General features: G+C 41.0%; 1 protein-coding gene across 1 annotated transcript in view; it reads right to left on the bottom strand.

Annotated features, from left to right (window-relative positions):
• Window positions 1–3,016: 3,016 nt before the first annotated feature.
• LOC124551146 (nuclear RNA export factor 1-like) overlaps window positions 3,017–24,638 on the bottom strand; it is a 214,143-nt gene continuing 192,521 nt past the window's right edge. Inside the window, exons 14-15 of the mRNA XM_047126110.1 lie at window positions 15,150–15,286; window positions 3,017–3,239 (exon numbers count right to left, since the gene is read on the bottom strand). Of these exons, the coding sequence (XP_046982066.1) occupies window positions 3,134–3,239; window positions 15,150–15,286 (243 nt within the window). The 3' untranslated portion in view covers window positions 3,017–3,133. The remainder of the gene's footprint in view (window positions 3,240–15,149; window positions 15,287–24,638) is intronic.

The following is a 24,638-nucleotide window of genomic DNA, read 5'->3' as shown; positions in this document are numbered from 1 at the left end:
CCCCCCCCCCCCCCCCCCCCATACTCTGCAGGATTCATGGTGTCAATTCCCTCCAGCAATACTTCAGAAGACATTAGTCGAGTCCATGTCACATCGTGTAGAGGCAATTCTGCGTGCTAGTGGGGGCCCTACACGATATTAGGCAGGCGTACCGGTTTCTTTGGATCTTCAGTGTAGAATGACAGTTAAAATATAGCTGCCAAAGATGTTATATGTACGTCAGTCCATCTACATAATATATACATCACTTTCTTAATGGCAGTGTAGCCAAAACAGCTCTGTAATGAAATGGAAGAAACAAAAATTAATTGACGCACCAGTGAGTCTGGACACTACTTATAAATACATCACTTGCTGACTTATACCATGTTAGAGGTCCTACTGAACATACATACAAAAGATATTTTATAGCAACATACACTGGTGATCCAAAACATTCTGACCACTTGCTCAATAGTGTGTTGGTCCACATCTGGAATGCAACACAACAGTGATTTTACATAGCATGAGTTCATCAAGTCCTCAGTAGGTGTACAGCACCAGATGTCTATGCACAGCTACCACAATTCCCATAAAGTACAGGTTGGTGGTTTGTGAGCACAGGGCTGGGAACTGACAGTTTCCAACATGCTTGTCAGTCCGTGTCAAGACACTGACGTGAGTTCACTACTGTGCTCCTCAAACTGCTGTAGCACGATAATGACCTAGTCACAGAGACAACTGTCCTGCTGGAAGATGCCACCACCCTTGTAGAATGAAAGTGGTGTGCAATGAAGTTACAGTCCAACACCAGCATGATGCTTTTGATTATTAAAACATGCCCCACAGAAGTCTAGGTGAATGACCCCCATACCATAATAATGTACCAACAGAGGCCAAGGCGACAGCCTAGTGCCATCTAGCACGACAGTCAGTGCCGAATCCCAGTCTGCAACCTGTGCTGACTCGACCTGAGCCGCTTCTGTGCTGACCTCCTATCGTGAGGCAATGACAGTGCACTAGGACACTGACCACTGTTCAAGACACTCCAGGCCGATGGAGGAATGCAGCAGAACTACTTCACAGCACAATCAGCTCCTGACAGCAGTATTTATATGCCAACATCAAACAGCTGTGCCGTGTCGACACCCGCCAACGCTTAATGGAAGTGAATACTGTCCCTACGATGCAGTCTTCACTGCCATTAACAGGAACAGAACCTAAGCTCAGTGCCCGAATGCCCGGGCCGACACTATGCTGCCATCTCTACGAGACCACCTGTCGATCGTCCTGCTGCTGCCTCACTGTCTGAAGCACGAACGGAGGGCAACCTGAGTCCGTGCCACAGGTGTGCGACAGCTGCTGCCCTCTGGCCATCTGTATAGGGTTTGGCTCTGGCCCACACTGCCATCTGTTACACACTGAGCACCAGGCCACCACACCAGAAGGAGACTCTCAGCTACTGCCCGGCTGGTAAGCTGTGTCGAGTGCAGTGACTGCAGCATCTGCTGTGTCGGCATTCACCAACCGGTCTGCCTCCCGGCTGTGCACGTACACCACGGGGCGATTCGCCGTGCCTGGCCCGCCAATGCCAGAACGTCACGGGACGACAAAAGGCTGTGCCTGGGGCTAGGACGGGCACGGATGACTGTTAGAGTTAACAGAATAATAAAAAATTGTTATGTTCACTGACTCTTTCTGCAGACACCCCCTAAAGGCATTTGTCTCCCTCCCTAGCATACAAATCCAGGGTACCCCGTGTGGGAGTCGAATGTCTTCTGACGAACACAAAGACAGTTCTCGCCACCCTGCAGCTGCCATTAGACTCCCGACCCATTATGACACTGTCCTGACCAGTCTGTGTCTGTGGAGCAGTGCTAATTTAGAGGAGCCATTCGCTTGGAGGACGGAGTAATCGGACACGTAGACTCAGTGTAACAAAGAACACGATTCACCCAACTGCGCCGCACGTTTCCATTGATCCACAGTCCACTCTGAACGATCCCGTGTTCACTGCAATCGTAACTGTATGTGTCATTGAATCAGCACAGGGACACGTAGCATCTGTCTGCTGCGGAGCCCCATGTTCGATAATGTGTGTTGAATGGTGAGCTTTCAAATACTTGGCCTGCACCACCATTCCACTCTGTCATCTGACCTGCCACAAATCACTGCCTGTCTTACTTTACAGAGCACGCAAGCCTCCAAACACCACATTCTGAGATGAGGCACGGACATTCGAGACCCACGAGTGGCCTCCGCCTTCTAACAACATTCCACAGATGCTCACGTCTAGCACTTGAACAGCTGACCAGTTTCAAGATGTTCATTCTCGGGCCCATGGTCACAGCAGTTAACCCTTCACATATGTCAGTGGATTTCCCCATTTGCAGCCCCTATTGTCGCTAGAATGATTCCTCTCTACTCTGCTTATTTACTTTACATACCATTTCACACTCCCGCAACACTGTCAGATGGCATTCAGTCTTGTTGTGCTAGTAATGTTTCACTATCGGTGTAAGTGGTATTTATTAATAAAATCCTTTCTGCTCCCTGAATGAATAACTTTTGCAAAGAAATACTGGACAGATTATGTAAGAAGTGAAAAGCAAATAATACACTTACACACAGCTGCCAGCAAAGAACAGCACAAAAATGAGTTAATTTCTTCATAAATCATTTTTTTACTTGTCTTCCACATACATTCCTATGACAAACTTAATATGAAAGCATTGGAGTATGTTACATGAATATTCGTAAATTAAGTACGTCACATTAATGCACAATCAACATAGAACATAGACAGCAGAACTGCTAAAACAGGTCTTTCCAAATAGCTGTAGCCAAAAATTTCACCATTGCAGACAACGTGGACACCTTTCCTTCCTCATTCTGCAATTACTGAAAAGTATTAACATACAAATAGCATACTGTATAATCCACACTGGAATGGTTCTGTTCTAAAGAGTGTAGCCACATACAATGCCCACTCAGCACAATTTTCTGTCAAACTTCTGCACACTTTGAAACAACAATACACAATCAAAATTACAACAATGTTTATTTACAGGCAATTGTTTCAAGGTACAGTTAACAAAACATACACAGCACTGAGATGCAGTCTCTCTGAGAGCTGAACAAGTTTTCTTCATTACTATTTCGAGGTGATAAATGCCGATTTTGGAATTTTGCTCATCTCATAAAGTTCCACAAAAATCTTGAGGGCTTCCTTCATATCCCAGTCAGTATCCTCCAGGCACCTGAGAAAACATGTAGCATTAGTTTCTGATGACATGGAAATCCAAACAGCATGAAGAAAACCGAAGTCACTCAAGAATACAAGTTGAATCAAAATAAAACTTTGAGAAGTTGAAACCATTTCAATACTAAATAATGGTGACCAGCAAAATGAAGCGAACAACTCTGAATCTAAAGCTTACACAAACAGAACTTCCTTTTGCCAGTCATCCTCAAGTACGTACCCAGAGAAATGAAAATTTTTCTTGTAGTTGCCACACTTTTGAAATGAAACATGTTTCTGCTTCTAAGTCACTCTGTCACATGGGAGTAAAGGGTTAAAGTTCTCAGCTTGCAGAGGAAATGTGTTTCTTGATTAAAAATGCACCAATTTTTCAACACAGTACTTCAGTCCAGTGACTGGATTACACCCCTAGGATGATATTCTGGAAAGTATGCAATATATCCATCTATGACTGCCATAATGTTTACCATCACACAATATAAGTCAGGCAAAGCTAAACCCGGATGATCGTCAACAATCTCTCCCTTGGGTGGGTGCAAAATCTTGTCAAAGATTCTTCGCTCCCTCCCTCCTTCGATGCACATGGCACTTTCTCACAGTTAGTTCTGCTGTATACTCTGTACTCTTTGTTCCCAATATCACTATGACATCAGTTATTTTATTCATTTTTGACACTTTTTCTCTGAAACCATAATTGTGACCATCTTTATCACCAGCAAAAACCATCTGGGCTTGGTGAAAGTTTCTAAGAAAACTGTTGCTTCACTCGCAAATGTTAAGATATGAGCACCTGAATTCAAATTGGCTGTCCTCCTCTTGAAAGACTCGCATGGCAGATGTAGCAACATTACTGCCCAAATCAAAAGCAATGGAGTTTTATAGTGGCACAGTATTCGAAATTAGGCATTTGCGTGAGAGACACGAATCGCTGTTAATCTACAGAGGTGTATAAAGAAAATAATTCCACAACAGTGAAATAAAGATGGATTTTATTTATAACAACACAGTCCTCATGCTAAGACAAAACTTTTCTCCTTACCATAGCACTACAGTAGGCTCTCAGCAACTGCTACTATTGACCAAATTCACAATTATAAGAAGAACCTCATTCTCATCTCTTACAATTAAACAACCTTATTTGGTCAGAAACTTCCTGGCAGATTAAAACTGTGTGCCGGGCCGAGACTCGAAATCGGGACCTTTGCCTTTCACGGGCAAGTGCTCTAACAACTGAGCTACCCAAACACGACTCACGCCCCGTCCTCACAACCCCACTTCTACCAGCAAATTTCATATCAGCACACACTCTGCAGCAGAGTGAAAATCTCATTCTGTAAACCTTATTTGGCCATTTTGCCACACGACACTCCCACCCTAGATCCAATTCTGTTCTCTGAGCAACCCACAGTGTTTGTATTCAGAGTCAATGCCTCATTGTCACATGTCAAAAATGTAACCCACAGATAGCAAACTTTCTCTTTCAGACACACCTCACACTTAGTTATGGAAACCTTATCTGGATACAACATCTATAACACTACTCTGGAATTCACATTTACGTAGAGTGTTCACAAAACAAATTTCACACAATTTCTTAACTATTACACTGCTGAACACAAAAATCTTTTCGTGCGAGCTCTAATCTCTCTTCTTTTGTTACAATGGTCTGTCCTCCGTATTTAGGTGGGAGTCAACAATGTGTTTGGAGGAGAAAGTTGATTATTTAAATTTTGTGGAAAAATGTCACCAAAGTGAAAAATGTCTGTTTCAATGCCACCACCTCAACTCGCTTATAGTATTCATGACTGTCTGTCTGTCTCTCTATCTCTATCTCTAACTCTAACTCTATCTCTCTCTGTCTTGCAATAATATAAAATCGGCTGCCCTTCTTCAAACATTTCCAACGTTACTCATCAACTCTATCTGGAAAGGACTGCATACAATGAGGCAATAGTCAGGAAGAGGATGGACAAGCATACCATAGGCAATTCCTTTAGTAAGTATTTTGTCAACAAAAATCAGTCACTTTCTATATGACAGTTGCATTGTAAAGTGTTCATAATTGTAACCCCTAGGTATTTACATGAAACAATGATCTTTAAATTTGACAATATTATGAAAAAGATAGATTACTACTCACCATACAGCAGAGATGATGAGTCACAGATAGGCACAACAAATAGACAGTGAAACAGGTAAGGTTTGACTAGTAAGGTTTTGGCCAAAACATTTTCTTCCGAATTAGACAACACATGCCCGCCCACACCCACACACACACAATGACCACTGTGTGTGGCTGCCGTGACCAGACCATATCTCTGCTATATGGTGAGCAGCAATCTATCCTTTTCATAATATTGTAATTGTTCCATCCTCGATTTTTCCATTGTTTGATTCAACCTTCAAATTTGTGATCTTTATCGTTAAATGGATTTTTTTTAAAGTCTTTGTGTGGAAAAGCTTACTCTTTTTATTGTTTAGAGTCAATTATCACTTTTTGCATGATGTAAATATCTTGTCTAAATCATGTTGGAATTTGTTTTGATTTTCTGATGTCTTTACTAGAGGCAAATGACAGAATAATCAGCAAACAATCTGAAAGGACAGCTCAGATGGTCTTCCAAACTTAATTAGTTTATCACAAAATACTACAGGCCACCCTATTCCCTAAGTTTATTTTAGTTTTGTTCAATTCTCCAAACAGTAAATTTTGACCAATTTCACAAGACTATAATTTCTATATGAATGAATACAGAAACTAGGGATAATTTTCAACTGACACTTGAGACTATAACATTTTTACTTTCACAAGAATCATCTAATTGTACAATGACATATGTTTCACATCCATGGACTTACAACACTAGACAATTTTCCACAATTACATTTGGGGTGAAGTTTTTATTTACCTTTCACCAACAAATGCACGACAAATATCTGTATTATAACCAACCTCGTCTCATACTTTTTCAAGCATGTCTAGAGCTACTGAATTCAGCACTGTTGTCACATGGTGTCACACTTCACTGCAAAGGAGACCTGGGAGGCCAATGACGCAATGCAAGATTTGTATGCCCCTTACAAAGCAGGAGGAGCAACACAACAGTAACAGAACTGCACGTGTTGTAATGAAGAATGCAAAACCTCTTTTGCTATTGTGTAATGGGACGAACGAGCAATCAAGCCAGCAGTGGGCACCCCCCAACCACAACATCACGAAATGGCAACTTAGAACTGGGGCTGAGGTAAACTTTTAGTTTTGATGCGTAAGCTGAAATTTCCTTCAAGTCTATGTTTCCATTCATGCAGAATATTTAGTCTTGTGAAGTAGGACCAATGTTTTGAAAACAGCCTGTACCTTCAAGTCCCCTCTATCAAAAGCCTTTTCTAGATCAAGACATGTTTTCTCTGTTCACCTAGGTACTTTCCTTTTCAATTTAAACCATACCATCAATCCTTTTCCTTTCAAAAATCTACAAAGAGCTTCTGAATACTGGTTAATTTTAATTTAACATTTAGCAAAGTTTATCACCACATGCTTCAGAACTGCTGCTTCTCACAAAGTTCTACATTTTGGACATTCCTTTGCATTTCCTTTTGGTAATTATTTTACTTAAAAAATCCTGATGGTAGTCTTCAGTTCTCATATCAGACACACAAAACTTACAGTTTGTTCTCTCACCTAGCTCCAGAATCTATATTACTAAGTGACTATGCCAGAACCTGACAGCAGTTGCAGGTTGCCTATCTAACAGGTTCCAGAGTGCTGGGGGGGGGGGGGGGGGGGCATAATTGTTGACAAAGTTTAAAATTCTGTCCTAATTTATTCATTAAGAGGTATAATCTGATGTTAAAAGTTTTATAAAGACAAATACTACAGTTAGAAATTGTTTTTGTCTCAAGGAAGCATAACTGATAGGCGCACAACTACCCATACTTTATTCATTTAGTATTTCAAAATGACAGCATTTAGTGATTTGCAATGAAATTTACGAATAATTTAAACTTTCATAAAACTCTTTTTCCCTCAGTAACAACCCCCCCCCCCCCCCTCCTCCACTGCAAAATGATGAAAGGTTGGTGTTGGTTGGTTTAAAGGGAGTAAACTGCAGTTTATCAATCACTTTTTCCATAGTCACACAATTCTTGAATTAAAACCATACTCCAAATAAGAGAAGGAACAAAATGCATAAAATGGCCTGTGTAGCCACACTGATAGAGAAAACGAAACAAGCAAGCCAAAAGTGAAAACATTAACAAAAAGGAAAAAAACAGTAGAAGGCATTAAAACAATACAGCAGATGGCCTGGGCTGGCTGATAGTGAGAATAAAAAAGGATGAGCCAGTCATTTGGAACATGCTAAAATTTCCAGCCTGAAAACAGAAGGCAAGAGAAACACAGACTGTGAAAAGGCAAACACAAAGTCGAACAGACAGCACCGAGGGAGTGAGGCAGAGTTAAAATGAAGGTAGGGTGAAGGCCTGAGAGAGGAAGCCACTTGCCAACCCTCAGACTGGGTGACAAAACTCCCCCCTCGAATCACTACCACAGGATGTTGAGGGAAGCATTGGTCGAGAGCTTGTCACTACAAATGAGAAAGGACTCACCTCCACAGGAAAAACACGGCAGCCATCCGATGAGGAACGCTGTTCAATAAGTCCAGTGTGAGCATCAGCGAATCCAACATGACCACTTACCATCGTGTCATCAGTGTAGACTATTTTTGAGCCTTGGAACTCACTGAGAAAACGGAAAAATTGGCAGCAGAGAGCCTCAGAAGGAACTGAGTCTTTTGGGCCTTGTGATAGGTCCAGATGAAGCTGTGGCCGAAGCATGGACAATGGAAGTGAGTGTGAGTGGACCTGGAGAAAAGGTGGAAGAGGGAAAAGACTCGAGTTCAGTGAGAAGGGACTGGACGCAGACAGTAGTTCCAATCACCAATATGGGCCACCAGTGTGGGAGATGAATCGTCATGTCAGTGAAAAGGAGACAGTAATTTGGATGTTGAGATAGGCTGTGAACGTGTGTGGTATAACTTGCAAGGAGCCATTGTTGCCTCATCCACAATAGAGGAACCCCAGCTTCCACAAGTATGCTGTTTACTGGGCTCATTCAGAAAGGTGTCACAAGTCGAACTCCACAGTGGTGTATAGGGTCCAGCATATGCACTGCTGAAGGCAATGCTACACCAAACACCCAAAGCCAAGATGGGACTCTACACAGCCTTTGTACAGCTGTAACAGTGTAGGGCCATCTGCACCTCAGTTGGTGCGATTTAAGCTTTGAAGAGTGTTAAGATGTCGCCAGCTCTTTTGCTTAGGCTGACAAATATGGGGATGACAAGTTAAGTGTGTGTCAAAAACCAATCCCAAATATTGATATGTCTCCACAGTGTTAAGTAGTTGCATACTGAGGTAAATTTTTGGATGTGGGTCGACAGTACGACAGTGACAGAAGTGCATGATGCAAGTCTTGGGGGCTGGAAACTGAAAGCTGGGGGTAAGGGCTCACGACTGCGCTTTTTGTATGGCTCCCTGCAGTTGACGTTGAGCCATACCCACAGTAGATGAGCAAAAGGAAATAAAAAAGTCGTCAGCATATAAGAACGGTGATACTGAGAACCCCACTGCTGCTGCAAAACCATTAATGGCCACTAGAAAGAGTGGAGTGACAAAAAGTTCTGTACAAAAATCGTGCAAAGTAGTGAGGATGTGGCATTGTCAAACGGTATCACAGGCTTTTGTTGGGTAAAAAAAAAAGACGGCAATAAGATGGTGACAGCGGGAAAAGGTCAGTCGGATGGTAGACTCCAAATAAAAAGTTTTCGAAGAGCAGAGAGGGCAGTGGATGATGAGCCATCGTACAAACGCTTCTGCAGTGATTTATGAACAGTACTGTTTTGCTTGCAATGAAATTGTATATACCGAAGGACGTTGATTATTTGCATGCCACCATTTGCTTGCGACACACATTTGTGAATATGAAGAGTTAAGTATTGTCAATTTAACTTACTGTAATAAACTCCATTAATATGATATGCTTGAACTGCTGTCTAGCAATAAGAGAAAACAGCTTCCTAGGCACCCTATATTGGACAAGTTTGCAAGATACAAAAAAATTGAGGATGGGGATTAAAAAAGAAAAAGAAAAGTGCCAAACCTCACGGCCACGGAATTTTGCTTTTGAATTTTGCTGGCACCTTAATTCTCTCGTCTTTTATTTACAGGGTTGTTTACTTGCTTTAACAGTCTCTTATCATGTTTTTGCTAATCAGTGTTTTCATGTGGCCGTTGCCGAAATTTTCTTAGCTTTTGTACTTATTTTTCTTGCTTGCCTTGTCTTTTTCTTGCACTTGTCTCTTCCAACATGTCCACCCCATCTATTTTAACCCTGCTCAGGAGTCTGCCAGCATTAGATGCAACACAGCTAAGGCAGATGTTTCAGTTTTGGAGGCAGCAAATATCCTCTCTGCTAAACACGGTACAGCAGCTCCCAGCACAAGCACAAGCAACACCTACTGCAGCTCAAAGTGCTACACCGCCTTTTTGACAGTTCCATGAACAAGAATAGGAATGGCTTTAATTCCATCACAACTCGTGTGACGTGCAGCTGCCAAAACTTTCATTTCAGACACGACTCAGGAACCCACAAAATGATGAAACTGACGTGTATATTGGTGTCACCATGTCTACAGTCATATATGAAACCATTTTCGTGTAACTTATTCAACACAATGAGTGGCGCAACCCAATGTCATCGTGTAAACTAGGCTTTAATACTTTTCAAACCACAATTCGCAATATTTTCCCACGACCTGCTAGAAATAGGTTAATTTCCGCAGTTGCCAGAGAACGGCAGACGACAGGCATCATTGCACTTGCGCAGCTATGACGACATTGGGAGCCCGTATACTTGTACGTGTAAAACATTAACAGATCTTACATTATGTCATAAAAGAAATAAGACATCACAGGATACTCCAAGAGCATCGGAACTTTGTGAACCATACTAAAATGCATAATTCGGCTTGTAGTGCACCTTCGCGTGTCCAGATTCCCAGTGAAGTAGGCCTCGAACTGATATTAAGCTTTCCAGTGTGGTTTTCGGATTGTAAATTTTCTTGGAGTACCAGTACTGCATTCTCATGTTTAGTTCTTTATTGTGGCATAATGCCAAACGTGCACTTGAAATGCACTGAACAGCTGAAACTAGTCAACAGCGTGGAATTAAACACTTCGTTTCAAATAAATTAACTGCTTCAGCGGAAAAGATTAATAAAAGCAAAATTTCTTTAGCAAACCGACAAAAAGAGCTTCATTGTTCTGCAAGGCGACTAATGCTTGACTATCACAAAGGTGGAAATAAAATAAGACCTGAAACTAATAACATTTTAGCCCTCCATAATTATACGAATGTATTTTAATTTAGCTGATAGCTCCCGGCCACAGAGATCCATTTTGTTTTCACTTGACGTGAAAGCAGTAAACGAAGAAGAAACACCAAAATCACTAAATGTAAACAAGGGTCACTTGGAGACTACCCATCTCCCCACTACAACTCTGCGCATCTGCACTGGATCTAGGACATTTCCGAACCCTCCCCAAAGCATTTGAGATTGGATGCCAAAATTTTTTCAAAACATGTTCATTTTGTAGTGTATATCTTTCTGAACAGTCTGATACATGAAACATATGTTCGAGGAAATGTAAGACATGTTATTTGGTCTTAAGTGTAAAAAAGTGCACTGTCACGCCTCTTCACACAGCATTCTTCTATCGCACATGACTGTACTTCGCTCTGTGGAATTCAAACTTGTATATTTTGTAACGAATGCCATCAAACTATATTTATACGGCAGAGGAAATTAAAATCCCCTGTGGTGCCTCTCCTGCTCCCAGTCAGCCGGTTTGACATCCTGACCCTCCTCTCTCTCTTTCTCTCTCTCAAAATAAAATAAATCTTCGCAGTTAATACTGGATGGGATTATTTGTAACTGGGGGAACAAGAACTCTTCAGAAAATTTGCACTCTTTATTGTCTATTAGTTCATAACTTGCTGTTTTGTGTGACATAAAATTAAATATAGGATACATAAAACAATAAAGACAAGAGACAAGTAAGACAGTACACATTTCTTCAGTCCTTAGGTCTTAGCATTTTTTTCTCTCCAATCTTGCTACAAATTTACATGGCACACTTTCCTTTCTTCGAAAGAATCTATTACCTCATGAAATTTTATCAAACGTTTTGCTACGTGAAAAATCAAAATGTCATTGCATAATACTAAAAAAGCTGTTATTACAAATAGTACCCAAAACTGGTATTACTTCTTGATCTGATTTCATCTATTTTGTCATTTTCTGATAGATGAAAATAAATAGGCTTGTCTAATGTTGCAGCAATTGTAACATACACCAAATCAACGAGACTGTTTTGGTACAAATGATCATTTTCATTTCATAGCACGACAGAATATAATTCACGAAGTACCAATATCAAATGACTATTAGGCCCACTAAAAGCAAATAGCTTTATGTTCCAAAATAGTTCACATTTAATTCATACGCTCCAGCTTCTCAATTAAGAGATCAAAAAGTAGTAGTACGAAATTTTTGTATAAATTTCGAATCGTCATATTCTTCCATAATTTGTGTGATGTCTGCGAAATAAGGTAATGAGCCTTAGCACGGAGATGCTTAAAAGTGAGGAGGTTGGTCTGTGAAGGGTGTTGCTTAATTTGCTGCAGCGCACATCGGCGGTCCTGAACGGTGACAGCAAAATCCTTCGTCCACCACGGTACTGGTCAACAATGATGGGGACCGGTGGATAGGGAGGGCAGCAGTGCCAGCAGCATAAAAAGAATAGTGGCAGAGACGCCTTGCACAAATGCATTAATGGAATTTGAGAAGGAGGTGTCTAAGTGCACAGCAGATGTATATAAAGGCCAATCGACCCTCCAGAATGCCCAACATGGGGGCCCGTCTGCCTGGCAGCAGCAGGGGAATTATAGAATCACCGGAAAGTGGCCACTGTCACAAAGGTCACCATGGGATGACCAATGTAGGGAAGCCACGAGGGCAGGGGAGGAAATTGTGAGATTGATAGCAGTCAAGGTGCCATGAGCAGCACTGAAGCAGGTAGGGGAACCGACAATGAGGAGACACAAATCGAGGTCTGTAATAAGTTGGTCAGTTAGGAGACCCCAACCCGCTGATGTGACACTCCTCCACAATGGGTGGTGGGCATTGAAATCCACAAGGAGGAGAAACGGGTGTGGGAGTTGCTGGATTATGGTAGACAAAGCAATGTAAGGAAGGGGCCTACATGGAGGAGGTAGACATTGCAAATGGTGATTGCACTCAAACCGTTATTACTTCCAGTTTGGTGCGTAGGGGGATCCAGTCACTAATGACATCGGAGCAAGCCAAAGTGCTGATCTTACCAGATGCTACCCAGGGGACGGCATGGTTCCAACAGAATGCCCAATAACCACAAAATGTTGGAGAGTGGTCATCACAGGAATGCATTTCTTGAAGAATAAAACACAACGCAGAATAGGTGGTGACAAGACGTTGATATAGTATCCGTTGCAATTTCACTGGATGATCATGCTGCGAGAGTCCAGGTTAGACATAAAGAAGCTGAGAGGTCATGTCATTCGGTCAGTGGTCATCACTGGCAAGGATGGGGTGACATCCATAAATAAGATGTCAGACTTAGGTTGGGAGGGGGACATGGCATTGGGTGGGGGGGGGGGGGGGGAGGGGCATTTGCTTGAGATTTATGTTTCTTCTTTTTCTCCTCCTCTTTCAGAGGTGGAGGAGGGCAGGGCATAGGAATACAGGCATCTGCAAGATCTGGAACTGAAAAAGAGTAGGCGACCTTGGGGCGCACAGATGAAGTGTCTCGTGGCGGAGTGGTGGTAGGAGTCTTCCAGCCTGGGAGATGCAGAAGAAGGGGGATACTTCTTCAGGCGGATGGGGGCGGGGGGGGGGGGGGGGTAGGGGCAGCTCCCGTGTGGGAGGTTGGGGGAACTGCAGGGGAGGGGAAGGGGGCAAGGAGAGGGGGAAGGGGGCAAGGAGACGGGGACTGGGATAAGGAAGAGGTAGGAGGAGGAAATGAAGTAACAGAGGCAAAAGTTGAAGGTAGTGACACTAGATGGAGCCTATCATACTTTTGGTGAGTGTCAGCGTAAGACAGGTAATCCAGGGACTTTTATTCTTGGATCTTCTTTTTTTCTCTTATAAGCTGGGAAATTCAGAGAGGGAGGGGAGTGGAAGAACACAAGGGCTTCCCTCATGGAGTTGGTGTCCACAATCACCACACGGAGGGTCCGTTGTACAGCAGGAAGACATATGCCCAAAACGTAAGCACCGAAAGCACTGCACAGGTGGAGGGACGTACAGCTCACGCATCTTAGCACATAAACTTGACCTTCTCAGGGAGGGTATTTCCCTTGAAAGCCAGAATGAAGGCACCAGTATCGATGCGGTTGTCTTTGCGATCCTTCTGCATACGTCAAACAAAATGAATGCCACGCCGCTCCACATTAGCCCAAAGTTCCTCCTCAGTTTGCAAGATGAGATCCCTATGAAAAATCACTCCCTGGATCATATTCAGAGACTGGTGAGGATTAATAGACACTGGGACACGGCCAAGACGATCACAGGCACAGAGAGCTGTGGATTGGTTGGCTGAAGAAGCTTTGATCAACAGGGAGTCCGACCACATCTTACTAAGGGACTCCACTTCACCAAACTTGTCCTTGATATTTTCCACAAAAAACAATGGCTTTGTGGCAGTGAATGTATCCCCATCTGTCCTGGTACAGACGAGGTAATGGGGAAAGTGTTTCATCTGAAGACGGCAAGCCTGGCCCTCCTCCCAAGGTGTAGCTACGTAAGGGAAGGTTGTCGGCTCATAGAAACAGCAATCAATGATCCTTCCCCATTCAAAGAGATGGCCGTTTGAGAATGGCCAGATTTTTTCAGCTCGATACGGTTCATGTGCCAAGCATCCGCCCTGATACCACCCACTCTGACCAAGAGCTTTCCCCACAGGTGCCACCCAGCCACTGCGAGGGCCATCTGGCACGGGGGCCGTTGCCGAGAGTTCTGATGTTCCAAGAAGACAAGCCACCACTCCTTGACATACATGGGGAGGGAAAAGCTCAGGTATCAGTAGTGTGATTCCTGTGTTGTCAAGGGGCTCAGCCATATGGGTACATAACAGACCCACCACACGGACTAGTTACACATGCTGGTGGCCTAGCAGGGTGGAAGGGGACTACAGCAGGGAAGGGAGAGGGGAAGGAAGGAGGGAGAGGAATCCACACTGTAGATGCTAGGGAGGGAGTTCTTCCCCAAATGGCTAACACTAAAAACAGGAAATTCTGAAGTGGAGGTCAAACTTCAAGAGGGGATCTAAATGCCAAAAAGGATGAAAGAGCAGACAGAGGGAAGAAAATAGCAAGCAATACAGGAAACCAGGTGGATATAAATCGGAACACCGGGAGAGGGCAAGAAGGGGAGCAGTGGGGAAGGAGCAAGGATAGGGAGGGAGTGCAAGGTGAAGGAAATGCAGCCAGGAAAGGAAGAATTGGCTGCAATAACTAGGCGCCCATGTGTGCCATGCACAAACCCACGGGGGGAGGGGTTGAGATTGAAATCAGGACATTGCTGCAAATACCAGTGTTGGAGAACTTTCCCCTTTCTGGTTAAATACCATCTGTTTCCTTCCATACATCAATTTGAACAGGCTGCCTCCAAACCACTGCCGCCACCATTATAGAAGTGCCTATCAGCAACTTCGTCAACGGAGGCAGCAAATACTATATTTGTGGTATTTCCTCCACTGTCAATGAGTTATACATAATATGAAGTAAATCAACAAAATTAATGGTACATACTTTTGTGACCACAGAGCTGACATACTAGTCAGTTGCTGAACCATTCCGGTCATGGACTCCTTCTCGCACTCTGACAAATTAGGCGTTGGTCGCTTTTTCTTTATTTTTTTAGGTGGTCTTACGTACTTGAATGCCTCCTGTAAACAAAATACATATACTGTGTAACATAATTAGACATTTATTTAGTCATACATCACATTCTAAATATCTCACCATGAAGGAGAATCTTCAACAGAGTAAATAAATGTAAGGATGTTACATATTATAAACAACACTCATTTCAAATTAGTTAACAGTGTAATAAATGCAAAATGTTTAGCTCATTCAAGTTTATTTCTTGGAAATATTGTAAAAAATATGAAATACTGATATGAAGTTTCCAAAAAATATTTCTTGTGCACCCTGAACTATTAACGTAACTTCCAATAACCACATTCAGCAGTACCACTAAATCACTCAGAAACTCATCCTTGGTGTTGGGGACTATAGCACTCCTATCACAATGGGTAGTGCACTTGTCCTGAAGTGAATAATCGTAAAGCTGCACCTACATTCTGGCATTTGGCACTAGGTCTTGTATATCCTTCTTCTGTATATCTTCTTCTCCTCCTTCTGTATATCTTCTTGTATATCCTCTTTCTAGACGAAATGAGACATTGCCAGACACCTAAGAATAATGTGAAGAGGGCAAGGACCATCATGAAATTGCTGACATAACAACCCCCCAGTTTTTACATCCAACAATCACTCTCAAATACCAAAAGCTGTTGTTCATAGCTCTAAGCCCTAATGACTCTGATGACGAACAGATACTGTTAGAAACAGAAAGTTCCCAACTATGCTGATTGATGATCCAGCTAAACAACTCAGATTTGAATTACTTCGAAGAATGTGGGAAGATGCATATGATAAAATAGGGCATTGCTGCGTTATTTAAACTGTGTGTGTCAAAATACTAATTTTTCAGTCCACCCCTCCCCCTCCTCTTTAGGCAACTTGCAGTGAGTCCACAGTTAATACTGGTATGTAAACCTCTTAAATGGACTGGTGCCAGCATTTGACTGCAATGGGTTCTGTAAACCAAAGAATATAACAAATATTATGCAACAAAGTTGAAGGTGAGCCAATTTTGACTCCTCTTAATAATCCTTTCGTTCACATTCTGCTTCAAGTCGCTTTTCTTATTTGTCATTTTTGATCACAATCTTTCTGGACCAAATGAGACATTGCCACTCTTCCATTTATAAGATATCATTTTAAAGCCTCCAGAGATGGCAGTCAGAGCAATTATTTCAGTGTCGATTTTGTTCTGGTAAGTAATTTTATATATGTGAAGTAAAAGGTGGAAGACCACAATAGTTGTCAGGATGGAAGCAAATGTCAACTAGGATTTTTGAAGGATATTCCACAGTCACTCTGGATACTTTCACTGTACCAGTATCTAGGTACTTTCCTGCAATGTTGGGGAAGCTTTTCCAATCATTAATTTTGTAACATTTGGATACAAGTCACTCTTTTAGGCCTCCTCAGGGGACACTGCCTTACAGCAGCACTGTCCGTGTGGGCGAGGAGGTTTGCGTGCTCTGGATCCTGAGAGCTATACCAGCGGTAGCTTAGCTACCAGCTGGGTCACCCATGCCGGATTGGCCGAGGGGAAGGAGCACAACGAAGTGTGTCCCACAACGGCTCATGGGTCCTTTTCACCTATCCCAAGCCTGTCCTTACCGTCCTTTTCCTGCCATCTCAAAACATAATAAAGGGAAGGGGGAACTCTTAGGTGTAGGGAAGCCAGCTGACCTAGGGGAGTAAACCCTTAAAAGAAAATCAGGCAAGACTGGAGGCTCTTAGGTGGCAGTGTCACCATCAGACTAGGGAGCTGTGGGCCAATCACTGGCACTCCCAAAAACAAATGATTAAAGAAACAGCAGAAAAGAACAGTCGGACGGACTCAAATATGATGACCTTTGCCATGAAAAGGACAATGAAAATAGGTTTCTGGAATATTCGAATATTGAGAGAAGCCAGCAGACTGAAACAGGTTACAAAGTAGATGACGACTTACAGACTGGACAGTCTCGGACTTAGGTGAGATGCCTAGATTTTGGAGAAATCCAAACACAAGATGGATACACCTTTTTATACTCTGGGCCTGCCGAAGAGGATACAGAGCACAGAAATGGAATTGGACTTTTGTTAACCAAAGGAGCAAAAAGAGCCTTATGGAATGGAAACCGGTTTCAGAAAGACCATTGACAGCATGTTTTAAGACAAACATTAAAAATGTCACAGTCATCCAATACTATGCTCCTACAGAAACCGCAGATACTGAGCAAAAAAAATAGCTTTACCTCTCCTTATATTGATTATTATGGGAGACCTAAATGCAAAAGTCGGAAAGAACAATGAAGGCCTAGAGCATGTAAAAGGAGTCCATGGTATCGGAGTGATGAATGAAAATGGGGATATGCTTTCAAATTTCTGTGCCAGTCACGATTTGGTATTTGGAGGTACATTATTCCCACATAATAATTGCCATAAGGTTACATGGGTATCCCCTGATCACAGAACGGAAAACCAAATTGATCATATAGCGCTAAGCAAAAAATTTAGAAGGTTGCTGATGAACGTGAGAAATAACCTTATTGTTGCAAATTTTGGACTAAAAATCATGGCTACAAATAGAAAGTTCAAACAACGGAACAAAAATATGATGTGGGAAAACTTAGAATAACATCAAAACATGAAGCTTTCTGTATTGAGCTAAGGAACTGCTACGAGGCACTCCGAGAAGCACAGGAAAATGATGAAAATAGCGTTGATGATACATGGACTCAGATTAAGGACGTCTATTGCAATGTGTCCAAACAGGTCATTGACTTTAAAAACCATTTGAAGAAAGATTGGATGTCTGAGTGTACATAGAATTTGATCAGCTGTAGGAAGGAGATTAAGGCAAAATTAAATATGAGTAAAACAAGATGGCAGAAAACTCGAATGCAAGCTGAGTACGCAGCTACTGACTATCAAATAAAGAGGAGTGTGAGAAATGATAAGAGAAAGTGGATGGATGAGCAAGCTCTGAGAGCAGAGAGAGAGACACAGCAAGGGCTGATGCAAAAGAGCTGTATCACATCACTAGAATGTTGTCCAAAAAAGGTTTCAACAAGAACAGACCTGTGAAAAGTAAGGAGGGTCGACAGTTGAGGACAGAAGAAGACCAACTTAGAAGATGGAGAGAACACTATTCTGAAGTCTTAAACAGAGAGAAACCTGAAGAGAGGGAAAGGCAATGGAATTTTCCAGATGCCAGTGACAGAATCAATGTAAACACACCAACTAAGACTGAAATTAAAATAGCTCTCAAACAGATAAAGAACGGGAAGGCTCCAGGAATGGGCAATATTGCACCTGAGGTGCTAAAAGCAGACATTGACACCACCATAAATCTACTGCATCCATTGTTTGAGAAGAGATGGTCAGAAGAGAAAATGCCAAAGGATTGGAAAGAAGGTCTGATTATTAAGATGCCAAAGAAAGGGGATACTACCAACTGTAATAACTGGCGAGGCATCACCTTCCTATCTGTACCAAGTAAAGTACTCTGTAGATTTATGCTAAATCATATGAAGGACTCAGTCAAGGCATGACTGAGAAACGAGCAAGCTGGGTTTAGAGAGCACAGAAATTGTGTCGATCTCATCAACACACTGCGTATAATACTTGAGCGGAGTCCAGAATGGCAGAACACACACTACCTTACATTTACTGATTTTGAAAAGGCATTTGACTCTCTTAATAGGAGAGTTATGTGGCATACCTTGGAAGAATATGATAGTAAATATTATTAAAGCCATGTATGACTGATATCAATGTAGGGTGCCACACTATGGGAAACTTACTGACTCTATCCAAACAAATGCTGAGGTGAGGCAGGGATGTATTCTGTCACCTACCTTGTTCTTGTTGGTACTGGACAGCGTAATGAAAGGAGTTGTTGATGATAGGGGAAGAGGTATTCGGTGGGGAATGCAAGGCAGGCTTGAAGACCTTGACTTTGCTGATGATAGCTGTCTGCTCTCGCAAAGATTGCGTGACATGGAAGAAAAGTTGGAAAGGTGAAAGAGGAAGCAGAAATTGCAAGACTTAAAATAGATGTCCAGAAAACTAAGGAAATGAGAATGCAAAATAGAAAACAAGCAAAGCAAACAGTGTATGGAAAGGAATTGGAACAGGTAGACTCCTTTGTATATCTAGGAAGTTCCATCTGTAAAGATGTAGGGGCCAAGGAGGATGTAAAGAGTCAGATATGGAAGGCAAATGGAGCCTCTGTACAATTGTACCCTGTCTGACATAATAAGAACATCTCGAGACGAACCAAGCTGTGCTCGTTCAATAGCAATGCAAAGTCAGTCCTCCTGTATAGTTGCAAAACATGGAAGGTAACAAGCATGATTGTAGACCAGCTGCAAGTCTTTATAAACGGGTGTCTTCGGAAAATTATAAGTGTGGGGTGGCCAGATGTTATATCAAATGACGAATTGTTCGAGATGACAAACCAGCGACCAATCCATGAACAAGTAAACCACTCTGTGAACAAATAAAGGAGAGTAAATGGAGGTGGATTGGTCACACAATATGCAAATAACAAGGAGCTGTTGAAAAGGCAGCACTGGATTGGAACCCACAAGGAACACGTAGACGTGACCGCCCGAAAAGACATGGAAAAGAACGGTGGAAGAAGAAGCTCTGAAAGCCGGTAAAACATGGAGCGAAGTGAAATGTTTGGCTGCCAACAGAACCAGATGGAAGGTCTTTACTGCTGCCCTATGATCCAACAGGAAATAAGTCAACAATTCTTTTAGAAAATAACAGTACTTCATTTTGTTCATCACACAGTGTGTTCTGTTAATCCCATCATGAAGGAGGGCATTCAGTGTTATGCAACAACTCAAGTTATACACGAACAGGCAGGAACAGTTACCACTGGTCACTCCTGTGAAATGTAATAACAACTTGTGCTAATCTACTCAAACTGGTAATTACCTCTTCTTTATATACTTGTAAGGGGCAGTCAAATGAAAACAAGATCTAAACAAGTAAGTACACTATTAATTATTTGAAAAGTAATTGCCATAACTGTTAATACTTTTATCCTACTGCAAGATGAAATGGTGAATGGCATTGGGTAAAAATGTTTGTGGAAGCCTACAGAATCATTGTTGTACCCAAATGCGCACCTCTTCGTCGGAAGCAAATCGACAGTCACCAATGTCTGTCTTCAGGATTTGTGAGGGTGTAAGATTTTCCAGGTATTTTGTACGCACAGTTCGGAAATGAATAATTTCATTAAGTGGAAGTGAAATCTTGCACTAATTTTGAATATAAATGAACAAGATTCACTAGTAAATTATATGCATTTTTGTTATCCAGAATAATTGTTTAGAATACGAAGTTTTAATTATTAAGTAATAAGATTTATTAAGCGAAAGTCCTGTTGTATGCATTTTACTATTTGTGTAAGGTATTCTGCCTGGTCTCCGTGCCGTTCCAAGAGAGCTGAAGATGTGCTCAGAGTAGTCAAAGGCAGAAAAAGTCTTCTGCACCAGCCACATTGTCAACAAATATCAACAACCAGAAGTTTACACCAATAATGTATATATGTATGTATTGAAAAAACAGTTGTTATATTTTAAGTTCAAACACAAATGCAGTGACACGAAATAACTCTTTGAGTCTTGAGGAGACAAAGAACTAAGACAAGAGGTAGCAGACTTATTAAAAAACAGGACCGTAACTAATACCTGTGATGACTTTACCGCAACACTAAGCAAATGATTAAATCATAAATTCACCAAGTTTTCACCTTTGTGCGATATTCACCCTGTTTCAATTCTAAAGTCGTTTAAAGGCATGTTGCTGATTCCTGGTCAGATTTTAATAAGGTACGATTTTTAATAAGTCATTTGATGGGCAATACTGAACAGTGGGGCAGAATAATTCACAACTTACAATGATTTCGAAACAGCATTTAAGTCTAAGTATTGGAGTGACGGGGCACAAAAGAAATTGAGAATAGAACCTCTATGACTGAAACGATACAACAGTTGTTCATGGAATGGGTGCAGATATTTTGTGGACTGGCACCTTAATAAAGCAAGAATTGGGACAAATTGCTAGTGAAGGACTGGAAAAAAGAGAACAACTTACTGGAATATCTAGAACAAGTGGACATAATGAAAAGGCAATCAGAAAGATGGCACCCAGGCAGCAATATCAAAATAATAATGAGCAAAGTAATGTTAACACAGGATCTCGCCCCACCAGGGAGAGTGCTACGAGTGGAGGAACCAGGGTACACAACGGATGTGACTGTAACCATTCAGGGAATAGATACAGAAACAGGAACAGCAGAAATTATCACAATAACACATTTGACAATACAAGTATGAGAGAGAGGGAAAACCAATAAGCTTCTGAGGAGAGGCTTGTGCACTAGAAAGTGAGCCACAACAAATTTGTCCTAGCTTAATTAGGTACAATTATGGGCATAGTGTAAAAGATGTCTTACTACGTGAAGGAAATACACAAACAAAAGAATGTATGAAATCAAAATTCACATGCACTCTACAGTGCATAATTGTGGAAGTCATTTTAGGCTCTGGTAGTGACATATCAGTAGTAATCACTATTTCTTAAAGCAAAATAATTTGTTAAATGCATTCCTTCAGCTAACAGTCACAGGAATACAGATAACTGGAATAACAGATATGACAAGCAAACTGGTGAATGCACAATTATTTATCGAATTTACATTAAACACATACATATTTCAACAAGTAATGTTTGTAGTAAAAGGTTTAAATATACCTATGATTTTAGGTACAGACTTTTTGTATGACAACAACTTATTGTTAAAATTTCTAACAGAGTATGACTTGCCTGTCATTCAGTTCACACAGAGGAACACAGGTAGATTAAAACTCGCGTTATTGACAGAAACTACATTAAAACAGAATTACAGGCACCAGTTATGGCTCAGATGTGGTACACTTGAATGAGGCAGACATGATTGATAACATCAACAAATCAAAGAATCTAAGCATTGAGGAAAAGGAAGATATGATTTCTTTATTATGCATTTTAACATGCGCAGGTGTTATTAAAGACTTTGTTCGTAGGTTGAAGATTAAACAACACAATCCATTTTATGTCAGACTCTACTCCATACCAGTACTGACGAAGTCGTTAGTACAAAAAGAAACTGAAAGAACGTTACAGAAATGTCTAGCTGTTATAACGATCAACTAGACACTGTTAAAAAACCAGATGGTAATGTATGTATGTATAGTGTTGGAGGGATGAACTGTAGACAGAATAATAGAGCCAGAGAGATAGACTCTCCATAACAGAGAAACTGCTTGCAAAGTTTGAAGGAGTAAAATACATCAGCACAGTGGATCTGATATTAGGTTATTGGCAGATTGCCCTGCACGAAGATTCGCAGAAGTATAAGGCATTTCTGTTTGAAGGAAGATCGTACCAATTTGAAGTGCTACCATTTCGCCTAGTCTCTCTTTTATAAGAGCTTTGGATAAAGAATTGGAAAACGAGTTAGAAAGTAAAGTGTTGCTAAATGTTGATGACATAGTTATAAGATCAACAACATGGGAAGAACACTTGCAAACACTGGATGAATTTTTTTACGAGATTAGGTACTTAGGTGTCACCATTAAATTGTCAAAATCGTAATTTAATAGAAAAGAGGTGAAATTCTTGGTGTCAATACTATTGGTATTGGGGCAGACCCACACAGATTAGATGTTAACATGAAGTGCCCAGAACCTACTAATAAAAACAATTCACATCTTTTTAGGTATGGTATGATTCTACAAAAATTCACTGCCAATTCAGTGCTTAATGTACCAAGTTTGATAAAGTTATTAAAACAGAACACAATGTGGAGATGGGATATACACTGTCATGAAGAATTTTCAAACATAAATGAAGCAGATGAGGAATTGGGCTCTCACATATTCCAAAAATGTGTAACTGATCACACATTGGGGCAAAAACCAAAAACTTTTTTTTTTTTTTTTTTTTTTTTTTTTTTTTTTTTTTTTTGCCAGTATAATGCTCACACAACATGAACAAAGTCACAGTGTTATGGAAAAGGAAACATTGTCAGTAGTGTGCATATTCAAGAAATTTAAATAACTACCAGAGGGATATGAGACAACAATACATACAGAACATAGTACATTAACATTTCTATTAAAGAGCAAACTTCAACATAGCTAACATGATGGGCTCTCTTTCTACAGGAATTTCACTTTACTATTAAATAAGTAAAGGGGAAAGATAATGTAATACCCAATGCACTGTCTCAACTACGTATGTCTCCAATCATACCAATTCATAAAGGATGGAGACAAATTTGCTGTTTTTTTCTGAAAGTAAATACATATGAAAAAGACAATTTTTTTTTGTAGAAACTTAGAAAGTGAACTGCAAGGACAGACACGGTTATACATTGAGGCCTTAAGCCAAAGTCATAGTGATAGTGATACAAAAGACAACTGGAAATTGGACATTATTTAATTTCATAAGAAATACAACTCACATAGATGGTTACTATGCATCCCATAAAATAGCATTCATTTAATAACTTGGTATGTTCATATAGGATATTCAAATTTCAATCCAAAGAAGTGTATAATGCATATGAACAAATTTTACTACTTTAAGAATATGAATTGCCCAGTTAGAAAACTTCTGAGATCCTGTGAGACAAGTCAGAAGGTTAGGGTACAAACTATTGGCGTCCACACTGCATTGTATCCCAGCATTCCATGCAATTTGTAGAATATATCGGGCGTGCACTTTTATGATCCACTGCCAACAGGCCAGGGAGGAATGACACATATATTTGTGGTGTTGGAATGCTTAGCTAAACTAAAAAAATTACACCCATTAAATAATGGTATAATGAAACTAAGAGATCATTTCAAAAATGTGAGTAAACCAAAATATTTGCTTTCGGATAATGGAACATAGCGAGGCAGTTCAAAGAATTTTTGGTGTGGGAAGGTGTGAACCATATATTAATTTCTAAATATCATCCGCAAAGTAACAGAGTAAAAAGGATTCTATGTGAGTTGGTCAGGTTTTGTTGGACTTATTGCTTTGGTACACATTCAAAATGGGCAGACATGGTGAGAGAATTTGAAAGGGTACTAAGTGAGTTTCCGCACTCAGTTGCAAAGGTTTCCTTAATGGAAATAGAAGGAGAACATATATAATGAGATACCCTCCCAAAATGGGTTGAATGGCCACAGGAGGACGATGGTACATAGGAGTCATGGAACAATAATTTGAATGATTTGCTAATGAGAGATGCTGAGAGAAGGAAAAGGAGATGGGAGAAAGGTACACTCATACAGTACAAGGTGGGCCATTTGGTTTCAGTTAGGAGTCACTAAATGGTGAAAA

Source organism: Schistocerca americana, chromosome 9 (assembly GCF_021461395.2).
Source record: "Schistocerca americana isolate TAMUIC-IGC-003095 chromosome 9, iqSchAmer2.1, whole genome shotgun sequence".
In the NCBI taxonomy this organism is placed as follows: Eukaryota; Metazoa; Arthropoda; class Insecta; order Orthoptera; family Acrididae; genus Schistocerca; species Schistocerca americana.
This window is presented reverse-complemented; position numbering and strand designations above follow the sequence as displayed.